Raw genomic sequence first — 19898 nt, forward strand, 5'->3', positions numbered from 1 at the left:
ATATATATATATATATATATATATATATATATATATATTCTATGACTCGTATATTCTCAAAATTGATACATTTAACCCATCGTATCACAAATTGATTCTCAAATTTAATGACAAGACATTTTTCTTTTGCACCACAAGATGATACACTTGCGAGAAACTCAACACATAAACATTGGTTTAGTGGCTTAAAATATATACTTGTGCATGGTTATCCTTTTACTAAGCTTAAGAATGTGGTCTATGATTGGACAATTGGATAGACTTTGCGGAGGTATGAGTCGTGAAGTAGAAATGTTTTTTTTTCTTAAAATCTGTATTCGGTCCACTTTTGTTCATTTGGTTCATTTTGGTCCCATTCCATCCAATTCCGTTCATTCTGTTCACTTCAATACAATTCGGTCCATTTTGGTCCTATTCGGTGCACTTGACCTCATGCTGCTCACTTCAGAACATTTCAGTCCACTTTAGTCCCATTAAGTCCAATTAGGTCCCATTTTGTCCACTTCAGTACAATTCGGTCCAATTAAGTCCACTTTAGTTTAATTTGGTCCTAGTCGATCCACTTCAGTCCAATTTGGTCCACTTTAATCCATTTGGACTAATTGAACCTTAAATTAATCCATTTAAATCTTTTTTATTAAATTATATTATATATATATATATATGTATTGTTTTTGAATGCAAATATGTTCCATTATATAAAACTTATAAAAATAGAAAATATTTTTAAAAATACATGCACTATTTAACTTACAAACATCATGTGGGTTTATGACTAATCTTTGGAGAAAGAGTTGTTACACTTTTTACTTTTAAAGAGAAAATGAAGTAATAATTTTATGCTAGTGAAATCCCATGTCTTAGTACTATCATACACAAAAAGTGGTTGACTGTTGACACCTTGGCTTATGGGTCTCAACTCTCATATCATATGTATATTTCGATTTAATATATTTTCACCATCAATAACAAGACTACAGTCATTCAGAGTACAAGCCTACAGCCACAATCGTTTTACCATTATTTGCTCACATGTCATTCATGTGATGCAATTAGTGTTGTAATTAGTTTTGCACGCTTGTCATAATTTAATTAGTTGTAACTAAAATTAGTTAGTTAGATTTCATTATGTTAGGCTTGTTAGTTAGTTTGTTGATAGGCTCTGTATCTGTGTTTATAAATAGAGCAGCACATGTAATTATTTAGATCTTTTTTCATTTAAGATTGTGAATTTCACTCTCAAAATTCTTTTTCATCTTCCTAATTTTCCTTTGAATTATTCTTCTTCAAGAATATTTTTCCTTGAATTCTTAGGAGTAAGCTTTCCTTCATTTCCATGGCTGAAGCTTCAACAACTTCTGATTCTATTACTGCTCCTACGACTACAAACAGTTCTTGTTAGCCAATTACTCATTGTCAAAAACTATCAAACTTGGTCTCGCTCGATGGTCATGGCTTTCACAACCAAGACTAAAATTGGTTTTGTCAATGGCACAATATACCAATGGATACCGTCCAATTTTCAGTCGTTGGATAAGATGCAACACAATGGTGCTCTCGTGGATTCTCAATTCTATTACTAAAGACGTAGTTTCTGGTGTGAATATTTACACGTAGACAGCTTGAGATGTTCGGCTGGGGGGTTTGTTTGGATATCACTTATTTTGCTGAAACTGAAAACTTATTGCTGAAAGTACGGTAGATAAATGTAAAAGTTAGTTGAAATAGTATAGTGGAACCCATGAATAGTATGAAAAAGTGTAGTGGAGTCCATGAACAGTAGCAAAAACAAGCTGAATAGTAAAATAATTTTAATTTTTCATTCTTATTCAAACGCATGCTGGATCTTCAAGAGAGGTTTGCACAAAGGAATGCACCTTGAATCTTTCAGATTTAGAAGGCAATCTCATTTCTTGCTCAAGATTAGTCCATTTTGAGTGCTTACTTTACTAGGCTTAAAAAACTTTGGGATGAGTTATCTAATTACGAGGCCTGGTTTGATTATCGTATTCAAGAAAACATTATGCATTTTTTAGTATTGTTTTCAAAGCAATTTGGACCACTTTTTAGTTGGAATTACTTCCAAACTGTCAAGATAACTTCAATTAACCTTTGTTGATATATTGAGATCATCATTGGAGCCGAGAACTAAAGATTATTAACTAGTACAATATGAGGCGTTTACAGATGATTCTTTTTACTCAACCTACATTCTCAAATTCAATATTAAGTGTGCCATTTTCAAACAACTACATCTCATTCATTTCAAATCCAAATTGTGTCAAATCTATGTCCATTTTAAAATTTTGGATGTCTACTTACCAATGAAACAATTTTCACATAGAAATTCATTATAGTGGGAAAGATACAAAAAAAGATCATCAAATTCTGATATTTAAGCATATTAAAAGTTAGTTGTCTCTGAGCAACTTTTGGCCCAAACTCAAACCTATATAGTATTGTAGAAGCCATAATAAACCTTTAAAGTTCAAATAAGACTGATATCACATACATGGAGAATACAAGTGTGTATAATTTACTAAATGTATAGATGCAAAATATCAATCATAAGATATGTTATACAATGCAATTGATATGATGCTTGACTATCGAGCCTCTAACACGGTAATAGTACTTTCATTGACTGAGGATGGTTGGTTCTTGCTTAGCGAAGGTGATTTTTTTTCTACAAAGAAACCAACCTCTTTGGGTTCAGGTAATGAACCCTCACTGTGCAACAACATAACCACAGATGACATATTTGGCCGATCGTCGTGGTGATGTTGCAAACATAAGAAACTAATAAGGAGGCAATGTATAATCTTCGATTGGATGCCAGAGTCCTCTAAGCAAGTATCAATCAGTTCTAAAGGCCTACCTTCTTTCCATAATTTCCATGCCTAAAATATTTAAAAATTCTCAATCATTATTTTTATCACTATATGTAAGATAAAGGATGAAATTTGTTGAGAACTCACATGTTCAACAAGGTTTAGACTATGGTCTAGATGGGACCAGCCTCGATTTTTCTTTCCACTTATTATCTCCAACAACAATATTCCAAAACTAAAAACATCAGATTTTACTGAAAATATACCATTAATTGCGTATTCAGGTGCCATATAACCACTGCAAAAACATCATTAAGCATTAAAATATTTGATTAAAAAAATGTCAACGATAAAACATGTTGAGAATACGTACAATGTTCCAACCACTCGTCTTGTTTTTCCTTCAGTCTGATCTCCACCAACACTTCTAGCCATACCGAAGTCAGAAATTTTTGGAATCATCTTACTATCAAGTAAAACATTGCTTGCTTTGAGGTCTCTATGTATAATCCTCAGTCTAGAATCTTCGTGAAGATAGAGAAGCCCTCGCGCAATCCCACATATAATGTTAAAGCGCATAGACCAACCCAAAACTTTAGCTCTTGTTTGATCTGAAAAGTTTATCATTTATGTTAATACTAAGTTCAACATGAATAATGAAACAAGAAATTGGTATTTCTTCAAATAACAATGAAAACTTTCATGGAGTTTGGTAAAAATTATTTGTTTTAGAGAAGTTCAAACCAAAAATGAAGGAATCCAAGCTTCCATTGGGCATGTATTCATAGATTAGGATTTTCTCATCTCCTTCAATGCAATAGCCCAAAAGCCTAACAAGATTTCGATGTTGCAATTTGGCGATTAATATAACTTCATTTTTAAACTCTTTCAATCCTTGCCCAGAACTCCATGAAAGCCTTTTCACAGCAATTTCTTTTCCATCTACTAGTGTACCCTGAAATTTCAAATATGCAAGTAGTTTCTTTTATTGAAGTTGAGTATGGTAAGAATTGTTTTTTTGTGATCTTTATAAAAGCATGTTGTAGAGTTACCTTATATACAAGTCCAAAGCCACCTTCACCAAGCTTGTTATTACTGGAAAAGTTGTCAGTGGCAGTGGCTATGGTAGCTAGGGTGAAGAATGTGACCTCCATGTCTTCACTTTGGCCATCAATGTTCTGGTCTATCATCACATTATTCTCCAATTTCTCTGCTAAGATCATGATGAGCTTCACATTATACATAAGAAATAAGAATAGGGTGATTGTTAAATTCGGTTTAGACCCACTAGTTAACTACACAACAGAATTATTATTTGATTTCAAATCAACTAAATTTGGTGATCCAAAATATCAATATCAATAATCAAAATACAATAAGTGACCAAGTCATAAAGAAAAATAAAATAAAATAAAACTATAAACGCATAAGACAAGTAGGTTGTGTTTGACATTGGCTTAAAAAGTCTTTTATTTATTTATTATTATTTGGCTTATTTTTGCTACTATTTAGCTTATTTTTTATACTATTTATGGGTCCGATTGCATTTTTTGATACTATTCATAGATCTCACTATACTATTTTAGCTACTTTTTAACTTTATTTACAATACTTTTAACAAAAAATTTTCAATTTCAGTTAAATAAGTTATTCCCAAACAGACTTGTAATATGATTTTGAAGTGAAAAAACCTATGGACAATTCTCTAAAGGAAAAATGACTATATGTGTAAACTACTCCCACTAAGGCAACCAACTAGAAAAGGATGTGTTTTACAGTCTTGAAAAAAAAAAATTTGTACCTGGCTTTAATTTCCCAAAAGATAACTTCTGCGACTCACAATAGCTTTAAAACTTTGAGCTTCTTCCTATATGGATTCCTTCGATTCCTTCATGAATGGCAGGTCTGTGTAAATTAACTAGAACCTTTGGTGCACTCCAATTAAGGTACCTCCTTGAATATTTGATCTACAGTCAACTCACTAGAAGAAATGCTATGTGATTGTGAACTTTGGATCACAAAATTTTATAAAACTACTAGGATTCTCTCAAGAAAGCTCATGGATGAAAGGCATGGTTTTTTCACGAAAAGTGTTGCGCTAGTTTCTGCCTTTCCAACTTTACTGGAAATCTTGCATAAGATAGTATAAATTGGTGCTTACATATACGGTTATTATTCTAATCAAAACAAAGATTTAGATTATTTTTTGTGATTCTCGTTCAATGGGCCATTTCAGCCCATCTTTTTTTTTATTTTGCAAATTTTATTCCTTAGCATTATTTTTCTTTAGATCAAATGGCTAAACTCACAGCTTTTCTTGTTCAACAACTTATTAGCTGCTTTGTACGTTTCTAGAAGTTCAATTAAACAATCATGAAATATCTTTTTCAAAGTGGGTCGGAGAAAGAAATATTACCTCTGAAGTTTGACCTTTTGCTAATGCAGTAGAGAATCAAGAGCACCCCAAAAACGACCGCAATTGCAACCACAACTATCACTATAACCTTCATCTTTTGCTTGTCTTTCTCCTCTTTATGATAGACTTTGCAGAAGAAAAGCAAAAATATTTTAGTAATGCAATAAAATAGATGGAAACAACAAAGATTATAGCTTCAATGGCATGTAAAAATATAAATTAAAGAGCAATAAAGACCATAGGCCTATTACCTTGCTCTGAAGCAGGCATTCGAATATATATATCCTGCATAGAAGGATACTGCCCATTAACTGCAACCTGTCTAATATCAATTAGATCCCCAAACCACATGGCGCAGCCACTTCCTCCATTTTTAATATCTGAGTTTGCATAAGCCGTACAGGAACAGTTGTTCAAACATTTGACTCTGCATTCGTTAAGATTCATACTGCCGTTCACCCAGGAATACGTGGCATCTGGCATTTTGAGCCCAACAAATTTAGAAAACCCAATTTTATCTTTATCCTCGCAGCTCAATTGGGTAATGCGTACACATCCCTTAGACCACTCATCTGGGTTCCATGTATCTGGTGACTTATGCTTGAATCCTATTACACATTGACAAATAGGTGACTCACCAATGATACAGTTTCCATAAGGACCACATAAATTATAGGTGTTACATATGTCTTTTTGTGAAGAAATGAATGCGGTCCATTTTTTTTCTGCTTCGACCCATATGTAGCGCTCAGATGAGGACGTATTTTCTTGCAATTGTGCTCTTGTGATTACAGATTTTTTAATCAGGTGGTATATCGAGTATACCTCATCGCTGTTGATGACAAAATCGTAGGTGTAAACCTGATTGTCGTTCAAGCTTGGGAAACCACTGAAACCAAGGCCATTCCATGGTCCGGTTCGTAAGAACTTCTTGGTGCCTTTCTTTGTGACTATTTCAGGGTAATTATGAAGTTCAACCCCCATACTCAGTTCTCCAGGAGACGGATCATCTGAACTCTTCCATGCAGATAAGCGCCGTTCCAGACCAGTCTTTAAGTCCCATCCAATCTTCATTCCTGGTAGCCAAGTATCAGAAGGATAGTCAAAGCTTTGCCACAAATATTTTTCTGGGTTTTCTTCCTTCTCTTCTCTTAACACTAGATTTCCTGAATCTAAAAGCTGGACTATTGGATTCCAGGCCTTTTTTGTTGAGTTTGCCGACCAAGCAACTGTTCTATTCTGGCTGAGAAGAACAAGACTACCTGAACTGTTTACCATCAACATGCCAGACGAGTCGTTTATTGGATTGAGCCGGTTTGCTACCCAAACAACCGTTCTACCTGGGATATTGTTGTACCATATTCCCAAGTAACGGTTACCGGAATTACCAGGACTAAAGAACCCCAGGGCAAAGCTTCCATCTCTAGAGACCAGAGTCATGCCCTCTGTGAGGGATTCGGATTTTGCGATGCCATCAGCAGCATCCGACAGTACAAAGAAGAAAAGAAGCAAACTTGAACTCAACAACAACAACACAAAAGTAAAGATGTCCATTACTTCCTGTTGTTAGAGCTCTTAGCCAACCTTTTAAAGTTAGGCCTATTATAATGAGCAATGACTAGATCACGGAAGGCCATGCGTTGACTCAGGCAAGTCGTTCTTCTTTTGAACAATGACTGGCTTGTTAGAAAACTCTCACATTTTTTTGTGAACCAAAAATTCCTTATTACTCGCAGTCGCAGATGTCGCAATTTTGGAAAGGTGACTAGGTGAGCACTAAGATTTGAAATTAAGTTTACTAGAACCCACGATGTTAATTTACATTTCAAATACAATGTAAAGGAATAATTTCCCTGTAGTAATAACATTTCCCCTCCTCTCATTATTCATAATGGAGTCCACTAATTAAAAATTTAATTAGTAAATCCCATATTACTTGAGAGAAGTGAAAACATCATAGTCGCACTCCCAAAATAATCCTAAAAATAATGTAATAGTATTAAGTTAAATTTTTTGATTGAAAGACATAAATAAAGAAAATGTTTCATAACATTTTCACAATAAATCTTAAGTGATAAGTTATTATTGGTTCTAATTTGAACTTATCACTAAAATTACTTTTTTGTCCATCAATAACAGTCATTAACGACCTACTACTTAGAATTGTTGTATAAGTATTGTGAAAATATTATGAATGCATTTCGCTTTAATTAGAAGCTAGATTTATGGTGAAAATATTATAGACATAACATTGCGAATGTGAGAGATGGCGAAAGGCCTTTTGATATGAATAACTTCACACGGTATGATCAGATCATTGTCACAAAAGGCTACAAAGAGTACCATTGTATTATATATGTAGGAAAGGATCTTTTTATTTTGGCATGCACTCATATTCAACACAGACTTTTTATGCCAAGTTGCCAACTTGCATGCCTTATAGACCACAAATATTTATAACATAACTAGTCTCATCACACGCGCTTTGCGCATGCGATGAGACTTTTCTTTTTTAGTGGTCCTATTTTGTAGAAAAAAACTGTATTTAATTATTTTATATATATATATATATGATTTTTATTTTGAAAATCTAATTTATAAGTGAATAAATCAATTTAAAAATTAATAGGAGAGTGGTCCTATTTTTTAGGCAATATTTTAGTGGGAGTTGGAGTTGCATTTTTACAGGATTGTCCTTTAGTTTTGTTTCTACTTAAACATAAGACTGTAGAGGCATCTTTGAACTAAAAAAATGAGTTTTTACTGAATTGTCCTTTAATTTTGTCTCTATTTAAACATAGGGACATTTTTGAACTAAAAAAATAGGAATCCAAACAGGGAAAGCCTCTTAAATAGTAGTATAGATAATGTAAATGGGTCTACCTTAGAACTGAGAGAAGTTAATACCTTCAGCTACCTTTTTAACTTGTAATGCAAACTGGTTGTTGACTCCAAACGTACATTTGCTAATCAAAGATTGGTTTGAAGTTTGGAGAGTGTGCTAATCACAGTAAGGCTGTCCATGCAAATGGGCTATCACAATATTTCTTTGCTGTCTTGGCAGGTGGTTTCTCAGTTTTAAAATATTGTTAGATTCTTTTAATTTTATTTCCGAGTTTGAACTTGTCACCAAGTTGAATTTGTATATTTAGATTTTTTTTTACTTAGAACAAGTTTGAGCTTATTAAAATTTGAAATACGGGAAAGAAATACCATTCGGGGAATATTTCTAAAGGAGTTGCAAATGGATCCGCGGGTTCACCAATCATTGATGGTTCTAGAACCGCTAAGCCTACGTTACATGCAATAGTTCCTAGAATTACTACTGGAAAAATATATAAAAGATCATTGGGCCATGCGGGTTCTCCATAATAATTATGACCCATACCTTTAGCCAACTTAGCTCTTAATACAGGATCGTTCAAGTCAGGTTTTTTTGTTATTGGGATAGGTGAATTATTATAGATCCATCCCCCGAGGGAACCGGACATGATAATTTTTCATCATCCGGCTCGAGCACAAATCAAACGAATGCAAGTAATTCTGTTCTTACAGGTAAATGCTCAATACCCAAGTAGGCTTACAAAGTTGACCATGATCAAGCGCTTTCTGGGTCGTCTCAGACCTTGCGATTGCCTTTTCTTCCCCAAAAATAAAAAATAAAATAAAGATTTACTTGTTACTAATAGGGTCTAGCCCCTGTTCTTCTTTAGATCCCTTGTTTCACTCCGATAGTATTATATATATATATAAATCGGGTCAATGCAAAGGAAATGAATGCATTTCCATACTATTAAGTTAAGTAAGTAAAATAGATAAAACATAATCTGGATTATGACGTATCATCTATTCGACTGGATCTTACGGAGCCTGCTTATGCATGACATGAGACATGTCAAGGCTGATCATAGAAAAGATTCTCTTCAAGTAGTGAACCAGCCTATCCTCCATATGGGGCTTACGTAGTAGTTGGAACAAAGACACATTTCGTTGTGAATTCAAACAAATGTGGCAGATAGGCATATATCTGCACGGACTAATCAATAGTTCAAGTCACACACTCCCATAATCCATTTTATCTTCAAAAAATTAACTTCAGTAACTTAGTCATACAAATTATGACTACATTTTTTGCTGAAAAATGAAATTGAAAACACTATAGCCAAATAATTTTTAAATGTGTAAATAATGCCATGTGACCCATTTTTAATAAAAAAGTTGCTGAAAAAAGAGGTTTGTAGGTCTCGTGAATAGTGCACACGACCCACTGGTGTGACATAAAGCCACTGAGACGCGTTTTTCCACAAAAAAAAAAAACGTAGACTTCACGCGGTATCTAAATGGTCACTAAGGATAATTATAGTACCAATTGAGCTTATTTTCACCACAGTACCATATTTGGGAATTATAATATTGTTCCTGTAATGTAAATTTACATTACAAATACAATGTAAAGGAAGAATTTTCCTGTAGTATCTAAACGGTCTCGTGAATAGTGCACAAGACCCACTAGTGTGACATAAAGCCACTGAGACGAAGGCCATGCGTTGACTCAGGCACGTGGTTGTTCTTTTGAACAATGACTGGTTTGTTAGAAAACTCCACATTTTTTTTGTGAAGCAAAAATTTCCTATATTTATTACACGCAGTCGCAGATGTTGCATTTTTGGAAAGGTGAGCACTAGGATTTGAAATTAGGGTCCGTTTAGATATCGCTTATTTTGCTGAAAACTGAAAATACTGTAGCAAAATAATTTTTAAATGGATGAATAATGTCGTGAGACTCATTTTAATGAAAAAGTTGTTGAAAAAAGAGGTTTGTGGGTCCGTGAATAGTGCACAGGACCCACTGGTGTGACATAAAGCCACTGAGACATGTTTTCCCCCCAAAAAAAAAAAATGTAGACTTCACGCGGTATCTAAACAGTCACTAAGGACAATTATAGTACCAGTTGAGCTTATTTTCACCACAGTACCATATTTGGGAATTATAATATTGTTCCTGCAATGTAAATTTACATTACAAATACAATGTAAAGGAAGAATTTCCCTATAGTAATAACATATCCTCTCCTCTCATTATTCATAATGGAGTCCACTAATTAAAAATTTAATTAGTAAATCCCATATTACGTAAGAGAAGTGAAAACATCATAGTCGCACTCCCAAAATAATCTTAAAAATAATGTAGTAGTATTAAGTTAATTTTTTAGATTGAAAGACATAAATAAAGAAAAATATTTCATAATATTTTCACAATAAATTTTAAGTGTTAAGCAATTACTAGTTTTAATCTGAGTCACCATTAAGATCACTTTTTTACTTTACTAGTAACAATTTGACACTTAGAATATATTATGATGAAAATGTTATGAATGTAACATTTCTCATAAATAAATGTGGCTTGTCACACATTTAATTGGAAGGAAGTGCTATATCAATAACATTTTCACAATAAATCTTAAGTGATAAGTTATTATTAGTTCTAATTTGAACTTACCACTAAAATTATTTTTTTGTCCATCAATAACAGTCATTAACGACCTGCCACTTAGAAATGTTGTATAAGTATTGTGAAAATATTATGAACGCATTTCGCTTTAATTAGAAGCTAATTTATGGTGAAAATATTATAAACATAACATTTCTCTTTAATTAGGAGCTAGATTTTTATGTATTTGTTTTTGCTTCCGCATGGGAGCACGGCTAGTAGGAACTTTGACTTGGTGTGAAGTTTGATCTAGACTTATAGACAGCTGAGAGACTTGTGCATTGTGTGAATTATGAAAGATCTTATCTCCTCCCTCTGCTTCAATATGATGGAATTTTTTCTCACTCTCTACAATGTACTAAAGTTTTTTTATTTATTTATTTTATTATTATTTTAAGAAAGAATACTATGACTTTATTCAAATAACCAAACTTTTGTCAAACAATACAAGGTTGTGGGCCTCTCTGTGGATGTCTTCCATCCATATCTGAGTGTCATAACAATACTTTGCCAATTTGGCCAATTTATCAGATGCACAATTACCACTTTGCTTCACATGACTAAAGGAATGGCATCTAAGAGAGGAAGCTATAGAGCGTGAGTCCTCAATGATGTGTCCAAAGGGAGCCATGCATGGCGATTCCAAGTTAAGACTTCGTATGACAGTGTCTGAATCTCCTTCAAACATTACTTCCTGGAGACCAATCTCTAGGGCGAAGGATATCGCTCTTCTACACGCTAGAGCTTCCACATCTTCAACCGTTGGTGGCAACACCAATCGTTCCATTAAAGAACCGATAATCTTGCCTGAGCAATCTCTGATTACGACCCTAATACCTACTAAGTATATGTTGATGATGCTGAAATCGTTAGTCTAAATGATCGTCTAGAAGGAGAGCTGACCAAGATCATTCAGAGTCCTGCAAGAATGTGAGATAAAAAAACTCCGGTGTGGTGCCGGCCACAAAACCTCCAATGGTAAAATCAGGTAATTGAGAGAGAGAAAGAAATGCTTAGTACCAAAATATCAGAGTTCCTAGGTTAGAATTTCGTACCTTCTCCAGTCAGAGGCTCTAGTATATATACCTGTTTCTCTTCCTAGCCGTTGGAGGTGTATTGATGGTAGCTTTCAATGTGGTACCTGTAACGCCTCTGTGAGGTGTTAATGGTAAGATATTCATCTTTCCAACAGTAAAGAGACTCATTATTGTTGTGTAACGCTCTGCTATTGATTGTGGATGAATGATCTTTTCCTTGTCAGAAGGATGCTATGTTGGATGAAGATGCTACCTTCGCCTATTTCCATTTCCTCTAGACAAGGATATTGTCGAGCCAATCAGTTGCCCCGTATTCCGAGGTCGTCCAGTTTTGGGATGATCATGGGAATATGGAGAGTTTTTTTATTTTTTATTTTTTACGGTTATGGCGTTTGGGTTTCCACCCCCTGCATTAATTGCTCAGTGGCGGCATGGCATGCGTCGTGGCCACGTGTCATGTTCAAACTGGCTGAGGGGTCTCGTTTCCAATGAGACCTTTCAGTTTTCCTGCGTTTTTCGAGGCAAACCTTTTTAACCCTTGCTTTTCTCCACTTATTTCTTCATTTTTCTTCTACGTTTTAGCTCTTTGGCTTCACAACTCCTCAGGTAAGCCCCTTTTTATTCATTTTTTCCTTTTATTTCTTCCCTTTCCTTGGGCTCCCTTTTCCTTTTAGGGCTTTAGTTTTTTCCTTGATAGTTGATTATTCTAAAATTAGGCACATTTCCCCCCTATGTTGCCTTCTTTTTTGCTTGCTTGGGTGCGTTTTTAGGTTCCTCCAGTGATCATTGCCTGTGGGTTGGGGATTTGTTCTTAGCGATAGTAGTCTAGGTCTAGTGTTGGGTGATCTATACCCATTGCTGCGCCAATCCTTGGATTGGTTTAGGTCTGTGCAAGAGGCTTTAAGGAGGGAGAACATGGGTTTTGAGGTTAGATCTAGCGACTTAGAGACAGACCTGTCATCTAGTGCTGGCATGGTTGGGGTCGAGACTGACATGGCTACCTCTGTGCCTTCTTCCGTACCCTCGTCTTCTCACCCTTCCATTCCTGCTCCACCTCGAGCGTTTCATGCCCTCAAAGAAGAGTGTTCATTAAAGGGAGATACCTTTAAAAGATTTAGGGATAAATTCTAGTTCCCTGATGAGACTCGGGTTCGTCTTCCTAGAAAAGGCGAGAAGTCTTGTGCTTTTGCCCATGGTGAGGTTTGTTTTTATGAGGCTGTGTTCTTGTGTGGCCTCAGATTTCCTATCCATCCATTTATAATGGAGCTTCTAAATCATTTGAACATAGCTCCAAGACAACTTATGCCGAATTCGTGGAAAATCGTCATAAGCTGTATGGTGATTTGGACGACCATAGTTGATTGGGATATGATCACGTTGAATGACTTCGTCTATCTTTATCGTCTGAAAAAATCTAAAGCATTTGGATATTATAAGCTTGTACCCTAGGATAGAAGGTCTTGTCTCATCATCGATCTCCTTTCGTCCTTCCGTTATTGGAAGTCTAGATATTTTTATGTGTCAAGTGATGGTTGGGAGGCCTTTTTCGACAACTTTTGGAGGGATGTCCCTAGGCTGCTGCGTCGGTGGGAGACCCCTCAACTTGGTGTGTGTGCCTCCTAAGTGACACCTTTCTTTCAATTTATTACGTGTTTTGATCATCCATTCTAACCTTGTGTATTTTTCTATTTTGTAGTTAAAGAGCGTCTTGAGCTAGATAGTCGGTACAAGGAGCGTGTTTGAGAAGCTATTAGGCACGCAAGCACGATCGACAATTTCAACGAGCTGGTTGACCCCCGAACTTTGTCTCGTCATTGTTTGGGACCGAAGCCTTCTCATTACGTCCTTTATGCCATTCGTCGGGAAGAAAAGAAGAGTAAGTTATCTCAAGACAACAATGGATCTTCTTTCTTCCTTTCCTCCTCTCTTTTTCCTATTTTTTTTACTTTTCCATTGTTACTCCTCTTTTGTAGAGATGACTGATAAGTTTAACAAAGAGTTGTATGCTAAGATCAAGTTGAAGAAGAATGAACCCCTTCCTAGCATTGGTCAATGGAGGGTGAAGGTTGTTGAGAAAGAAAAAGAGAAAGAGGTGGCAGAGAAGGGTTCGTCCACCCTTGCCTTGGACAAAGGAAGGGCTGCTTCCCCAGACTTTTCCCTCGAGGAGGTTACTCCTCTTGCAAAGAAGTGCAAGACAGGACACAAAGGGAAAGGGAAGGTGGGGGCCAGTGTTTGGGCAGATGCTGGGACGACTTTGGCTCGAGCTAATGAGGTCGTGATGCTCGAGGAGCTAAAGGAAATTTCAAGCGTGTCCTCTTACGAGATGGTTAGTCGCCATGTTCATAAACTCGTCCAGGTAACTTTCTTCCATTTCTTCTTTTCTTTCATCTTTAAGTGTCAATTATCTCAGCTAGTCTTGAGTATTTTGTGATTTTGATTGCTCGGTGTTGGGGGAGGCGATGCACATTACCTCCCAGTACTTGGGGAATAAGGAGAAGGCTATGGTAGCCACTTCCAAGGTGGAGGCACTGGAGGTCGAAGCTTCTGGTTTAAGAAAAGACTTGATAGCGGCGATGGACACCAACAACACATCCAAAGAAAAGATCAAGACTTTATCTGAGTAGCTGAGCATAGAGAAGCTGCTTGTGAAATAGAAGGACGAGTAGCTCACGGCTATCAACCAGAAAATGAAGAGCATTGTTGCCAAGGCCGTCCATGCCTTTTAGCTTACGGACGAATACAATGCCATTCTATTTGGCGGGTACTTCAAGGGTTTTGAATTGCTGAGAAGGTACCTGGTAAAACATGGCCTAGAGACAGACTTGGAGGATCTGGACTTCAAAGCCATTGATAAGGAGATTGAGGCAAATGAGGCGGCACAGGCAACCCAGTCTGCTGCAGTTACTGGCGAGGATCCTCCAGAGCCTGAAAAAGATGGGAATGACGCTCCTACAGCATAATTTTATTACCTGTTTCCTTTTTCTTTTCTCTTTTTTTTTTTTGGGGTGCCCTGCTTGTTTTGGGGCTATTGAACAATTTACAACTTTTTCATATATATATATATATATATATATATATATATATATATATATATATATATATATATGTTTACCTTCCTTGCGTTCACGTGGTTTGTGAATGGTTCGTATTTCTTGTTTTGCTATAATTTGCTTTGCTAGGGCATGCTCTTCGTCCATCTTGGGACTTAGAAAATTTTTTCCCACTTATGAATTTCACTTCGCCGTTCTACTGCCTCGACCTTAGTTTCTAGTTACACGACTTTCACCCATTCAAGGTCTTGGATCCAAACGAGTCACACCTTCTTTAAGGAATCTTTTCATCTCCACTTAGTGGGAATGAGGTACATCCGTTCAAAGAATCTTATCGTCTTTAGATGGTGTGGACGACGTACATTTAGTTAAGGAATCTTGTTGGCTTTGCTGGGTGTGGACGATGTACATCCATTTAAGGAATCTTATTGTCTTTTCTGGTTAAAATGATTCACATCTTCTTGAGGAATCTTATCATTTTAACATGGTTGGGGACGATTTACATCCATTCAAGGAATCTTATCGCCTTTACTTAGTGTGGAAAATGTACATCCATTTAAGGAATCTTATCATCTGTACTTGGTGGACGATGTACATCCATTTAAGGAATCTTATTGTCTTTTCTGGTTAAAATGATTTACATCCTCTTAAGGAATCTTATCATTTTAACTTCGTTGGGAATTTTTGTATCCCGTTGGCGATTTAGTTCGGACATGAGGGAAAAAGTTGGGCAAAATGTGTTAAACATTGGATAATGAGTTAATTGATCTTCTTTAAAAAAAAAACATTAGGTATCACTGATTGCTTTCAAACGGGCTACAGTTCCTACTTGTAGTACCTTTTTAGATGTTCAACATTCCATACAAGGAAAGACTCCTACATCAAGGGATCTTAGTTCACTCTTTACCACTATATAAGCATCAGACCTTCTTTTCTCTAAGTTACGCAAAAAATCCCTAGCTCTCTCACTATAGAGTTCTTGGAGATCTTTCATTCACTGACTTGACCTTCGGAGGGTCTTTGGCTGGCACCTCACCGGTGCTATTCTATTGGTTCTTGGTTTCTTGTTCTTCGAGTACCCATTGGAGCGTTTAAGCACACTCACTGACAATTTTTGTACATCATCAGTTGGCGCCATTTGTGGGAAACAAGCGATTACCTATATCACCACTTCTAAGATAAAGAGTTGCATGGTCTAGACGTGATCGATGGCTACCATCAAACCAAGAGACAGGGAACCCCCCCCCCAACGCCTTGTATAGACAAGTGCAAACCCTGGCAGCGGGCGGTTGAACGGCTCACGCAACACAACCAAGAGTTGGAGCAATAACTAAACTAGAGGAACAAACGACGTCCCAAAGATTAGCACGATGAACGAGACAATGAAGAACAGAATGAAAATCACCTCTCAACGGTAGACCGACAAGAAAAGGAAGATCAAGAAGAAAGTAATATCCCCAATAGGCGGGACAGGTAGGAAGATACCGATCGACCATCGAAACTAAAAAGCAACGCGATACACATGGCTTAAGACATGCAGATGATGAAGGAAAAGATGGACATGATGATAAGCACCATGAGGGGACAAATATCCACTAACCTAGACGAGCTAGTTTAGCGGTCTTACTTAGCCTTCATTGCATAGGTGACTTCCTTCCCCCTTCCAACCAAATCCGAATGCCACAGGTGGAAGTTTACAATGGATCATGGGACCCACTTGATCATCTAGAATCATTCAAAACCCTTATGCACTTGTAAGGGGTCCTAGATGAGATCATGTGTCGGGTGTTCTCCACCATGCTCAATGGGCCGGCTAGAGTATAGTTCAGTAAGTTGGCCCCTAACACCGTCTTTACCTTCAAGGAGTTAAGCGAGCACTTCGTCACCCACTTCATAGGAGGCTAGAGGTACAAGAGATCTTTGGCAAGCTTGCTCAACATCAAGTAGTGGGAAGATGAAAGCCTAAGATCATACGTGACTCAATTCAATAAGGAAGCCCTTTTGATTAACGAGGCCGACAATAAAGTCTTGGTCACTGCATTCACCAATGGACTCTAGTCGGGAAAATTCCTCTTTTCCATCTACAAGAATGACCCAAAGACGATGGCTGACATGTTATACGAGGCCACTAAGTACATGAACGCTGAGGACGCCATGATGGCTCGAGGGGGCAGACCAAAGAAAAAGAAAAGACATGACGATCCCAGTCACGATAGAAGAAGAAAGTCTGCTTGGACGAATGACTAAAGGGACGATAGGAGACAGAGTCCACTTGGGAGGACTATCAACTTAACCCCGTTAAACACTTCGCTGGACCAAGTCCTCATGCAAATAAGGGACAATGCAACACTGACCTAGCTAGATAAGCTAAAGGGCAATCCAAACAAAAGACCTAGAAACAAGTATTGTCATTTTCACCGAGGTCATGGACACGATACTTCTAAATGTTATGACATGAAGCAACAAATAGAAGCCTTCATCAAGCAACAGAAACTAAAAGCCTGAACAAATTAACAAATAAATGAAAAAGTTTGGGAGAAGTAATGTGTTTAAATAATAGAGAAAGCAATGCCAAATATGTATGATCATTGGACAGGATGAACAGTTTTGCTTGTAGTTTGGAACCTTGTTATGATTTTTGTGTCTGATTTTGGAGCTATAAATTATATGGGTATTATTTGGAATTTGGTTTATTTAAAATAAATAAATAATAATAATAATAATAATAATAATAATAATTTATTTAAAATAAATAAATAATAATAATAATAATAATAATAATAATAATAATAATATTATTATTATTATTATTATTATTATTATTATTATTATTAATAAAAAAAATAGGACCATGGATGATGTACAATCATGAAAGGCCAGAAGGTTAACTAACAGGGTAGCTTTAAAAACATAGGTAAGGAAGTGGCCAAGTTGATTGAGATTTTTGCCTACCTGTAATGGCAATGAATGACAGAATTAGGTAAGAAGAGATAAGGTAATTTGATTTAGTTTAAACATGTGAGAAGGACGGAAGGTACGATAGAAAGTTTGTTGATTTTGCGATACAACAGGCCATCATAGCATAAGCTCACAATAGGCTTAAATCTAAATGTAGGATGGCAAAAACCATATGTATAGTTGTCCCCAAGTTTTGGGAAGGATTTGTTTGGCTCGAAAGGGAAAGCAACTAATAGGTGAGTTATTTTATCATATTTGGTGTAATTTGAGTGAAGACTGTTTGTACTCAGAGAAGTTGTGCTTTTAATGGGAGTTTGGCTCCTCTTGACGAGGTTAGTCTCCCTTCCTATAAAATGCATTTGCTTCACTTGGCGGTTCCTTCTCTACTTATCTCAATCTTTTAGATTTTTTACATAGTAAGCAGTCAATGTCCCTTTCAGTATTTTCTTTCTGTACACTTCTGCAGGCGTTTTTCAACGCAGTATCTAATAAGGAGGATTGATTAGGAGTTGCAGTTTGATTTGTAGTTTGAGTATGACTAGAATCTTGTTAAAAATGATTAGTCATACAAACTTGATACATGAAGTGATTTTTTTTACATGCTATGATTAATTTTAGTATGTTATAATATGTATTAAAGCTTGTTTTGAAGCTTGAAGCCTGGATTTATCATTAAAAACTAAAATCTGGTGCTTTATACTTCCTTTTCTTTTTTTAAAAATTCATAATTTTTTTCTAGAATTTCTTAACTGTCTTTTTCTGTGTGGGGATATTTACAGACCGGAACAGAGGGGTTTCACTCTCTTGGAGTGTTTCAATCTTTGAAGAAGTTACTGAAGCATGAAGGTTTTCAAGGATTCTATAAGTAAGTTCACACTCATTAAATTCAATCATATATTATATCTATCCCACAATAACGTATTCTAGCTTATACTTGAATGTATTTTAGAGGAAATGTAGCAAGCGTCATTCGAATCATTCCTTATGCAGCCTTGCATTTCATGACTTACGAACAGTATCGGTGTTGGATCCTGAACAACTATTCTGCCTTAGGAACAGGGCCCCTTATTGATCTTCTTGCTGGTTCAGCGGCTGGAGGAACTGCAGTTCTATGCACATATCCTTTAGATCTGGCTCGTACTAAACTTGCTTATCAGGTATATATCTTGCATAATAATGATGAAACATATGGTCTTATCTGAATGAGGTGGAGTATCTATGGCATAGTGTGAATTTGTAGTTATTAAATGTAAATTAACTGGTGTTTCTTGTTTACTTATCAATAAACTAATATGTTTTTTGTTTAGGATAGTAGTTAATGCTACCAAAGATTTTTCTTTGTGAGTTGTTATCTAATTTCTTATGCTTTCCCCCCCATTAGTTTAAAATATGAGTATTAAATATTCATCTAATTTGTTTTTATATGTGCCAATATATAGAATTTACCTCCTAATTAGTTTGGTGGAAAATTCCTCCAACACACTACGTGGCAATTGAAACGACCATCTGCATGTAGTTTTAATCACATGACCTATTTAATAAGCCATGTGATTTAATACACGTGGATGGTTTTAAGAATCACCACGTAATGAATTGGAGAAGATTTCTCCAAACTGGTGACTATGTCCTAAGAAAAAAATGTTGTAATGTTTTTGAAAGTTTATTTTAAATATCTTGCACAATAATTTTCTTGTGCTATATTTTGTCCGCTTTCTATATTTTTCAAACATGTTTTGTGAAGGATTTGATTCATAGGTTTTTTTTTTTTTTTAATACGTAATAATATTTATTCAAATAAAAAAACAACAAATACATAGATTTTTTTGGTTTAGGGAAGTGACAAACTGTGTGAGGCTCTATATCAAGATGTTACTGTAATACCCCACATCCTTTTATTTGAGGTTATTGTTATATATTTTTTTCTTTTAAATATAATTGGTGAGCCATAGGTATTCTTTTTATTAGTAACTGCAGCCCGCTACCCCACTAAACTCACATCTCTAATACGAACTACATGGTAGAGGAAGAGATAATCAAGATTTTCATAGAAAGGGTTTTATCAAAGAGGCTAAGAGGTGTTTTTCCTTGGAGTTTAGAGCACACACAATTGAAGAG

At 35.9% G+C, this 19898-nt stretch overlaps 1 protein-coding gene across 5 annotated transcripts; it reads right to left on the minus strand.

The window, feature by feature from the left end:
* Positions 1 to 2474: 2474 nt before the first annotated feature.
* On the minus strand, positions 2475 to 6895 carry LOC142635469 (G-type lectin S-receptor-like serine/threonine-protein kinase At4g27290). 5 transcript variants are annotated; one of them, XM_075809733.1, is made up of 7 exons: positions 5499 to 6895; positions 5248 to 5361; positions 3884 to 4044; positions 3576 to 3786; positions 3205 to 3442; positions 2979 to 3129; positions 2475 to 2900 (listed from the first exon to the last, which is right to left on the minus strand). In XM_075809733.1, exons 1-7 carry the CDS (start codon positions 6799 to 6801, stop codon positions 2607 to 2609), a joined length of 2472 nt encoding a protein of 823 aa, XP_075665848.1. In that variant the 5' UTR covers positions 6802 to 6895; the 3' UTR covers positions 2475 to 2606. The 5 variants fall into 5 exon arrangements, with proteins under 5 accessions (XP_075665848.1, XP_075665926.1, XP_075665757.1 ...); XM_075809811.1 differs by having other exon boundaries at positions 2979 to 3036; positions 5248 to 5373; positions 5499 to 6894; XM_075809642.1 differs by having other exon boundaries at positions 5248 to 5373; positions 5499 to 6894.
* Positions 6896 to 19898: the final 13003 nt, after the last annotated feature.

This window comes from Castanea sativa, chromosome 1 (assembly GCF_040712315.1).
Source record: "Castanea sativa cultivar Marrone di Chiusa Pesio chromosome 1, ASM4071231v1".
Taxonomy (NCBI): Eukaryota; Viridiplantae; Streptophyta; class Magnoliopsida; order Fagales; family Fagaceae; genus Castanea; species Castanea sativa.

Bases quoted from the DNA above. Each gene is read 5' to 3' on its own strand.
- LOC142635469 (XM_075809642.1), bottom strand. From the start codon at position 6,801: ATGGACATCTTTACTTTTGTGTTGTTGTTGTTGAGTTCAAGTTTGCTT. The intron at 3,443-3,575 runs GTTTGAACTTCT...TAAACTTTTCAG, and splicing joins CTTGGATTCCTTCATTTTTG to ATCAAACAAGAGCTAAAGTT. The intron at 3,130-3,204 runs GTACGTATTCTC...ATGTTTTTGCAG, and splicing joins AGACGAGTGGTTGGAACATT to TGGTTATATGGCACCTGAAT.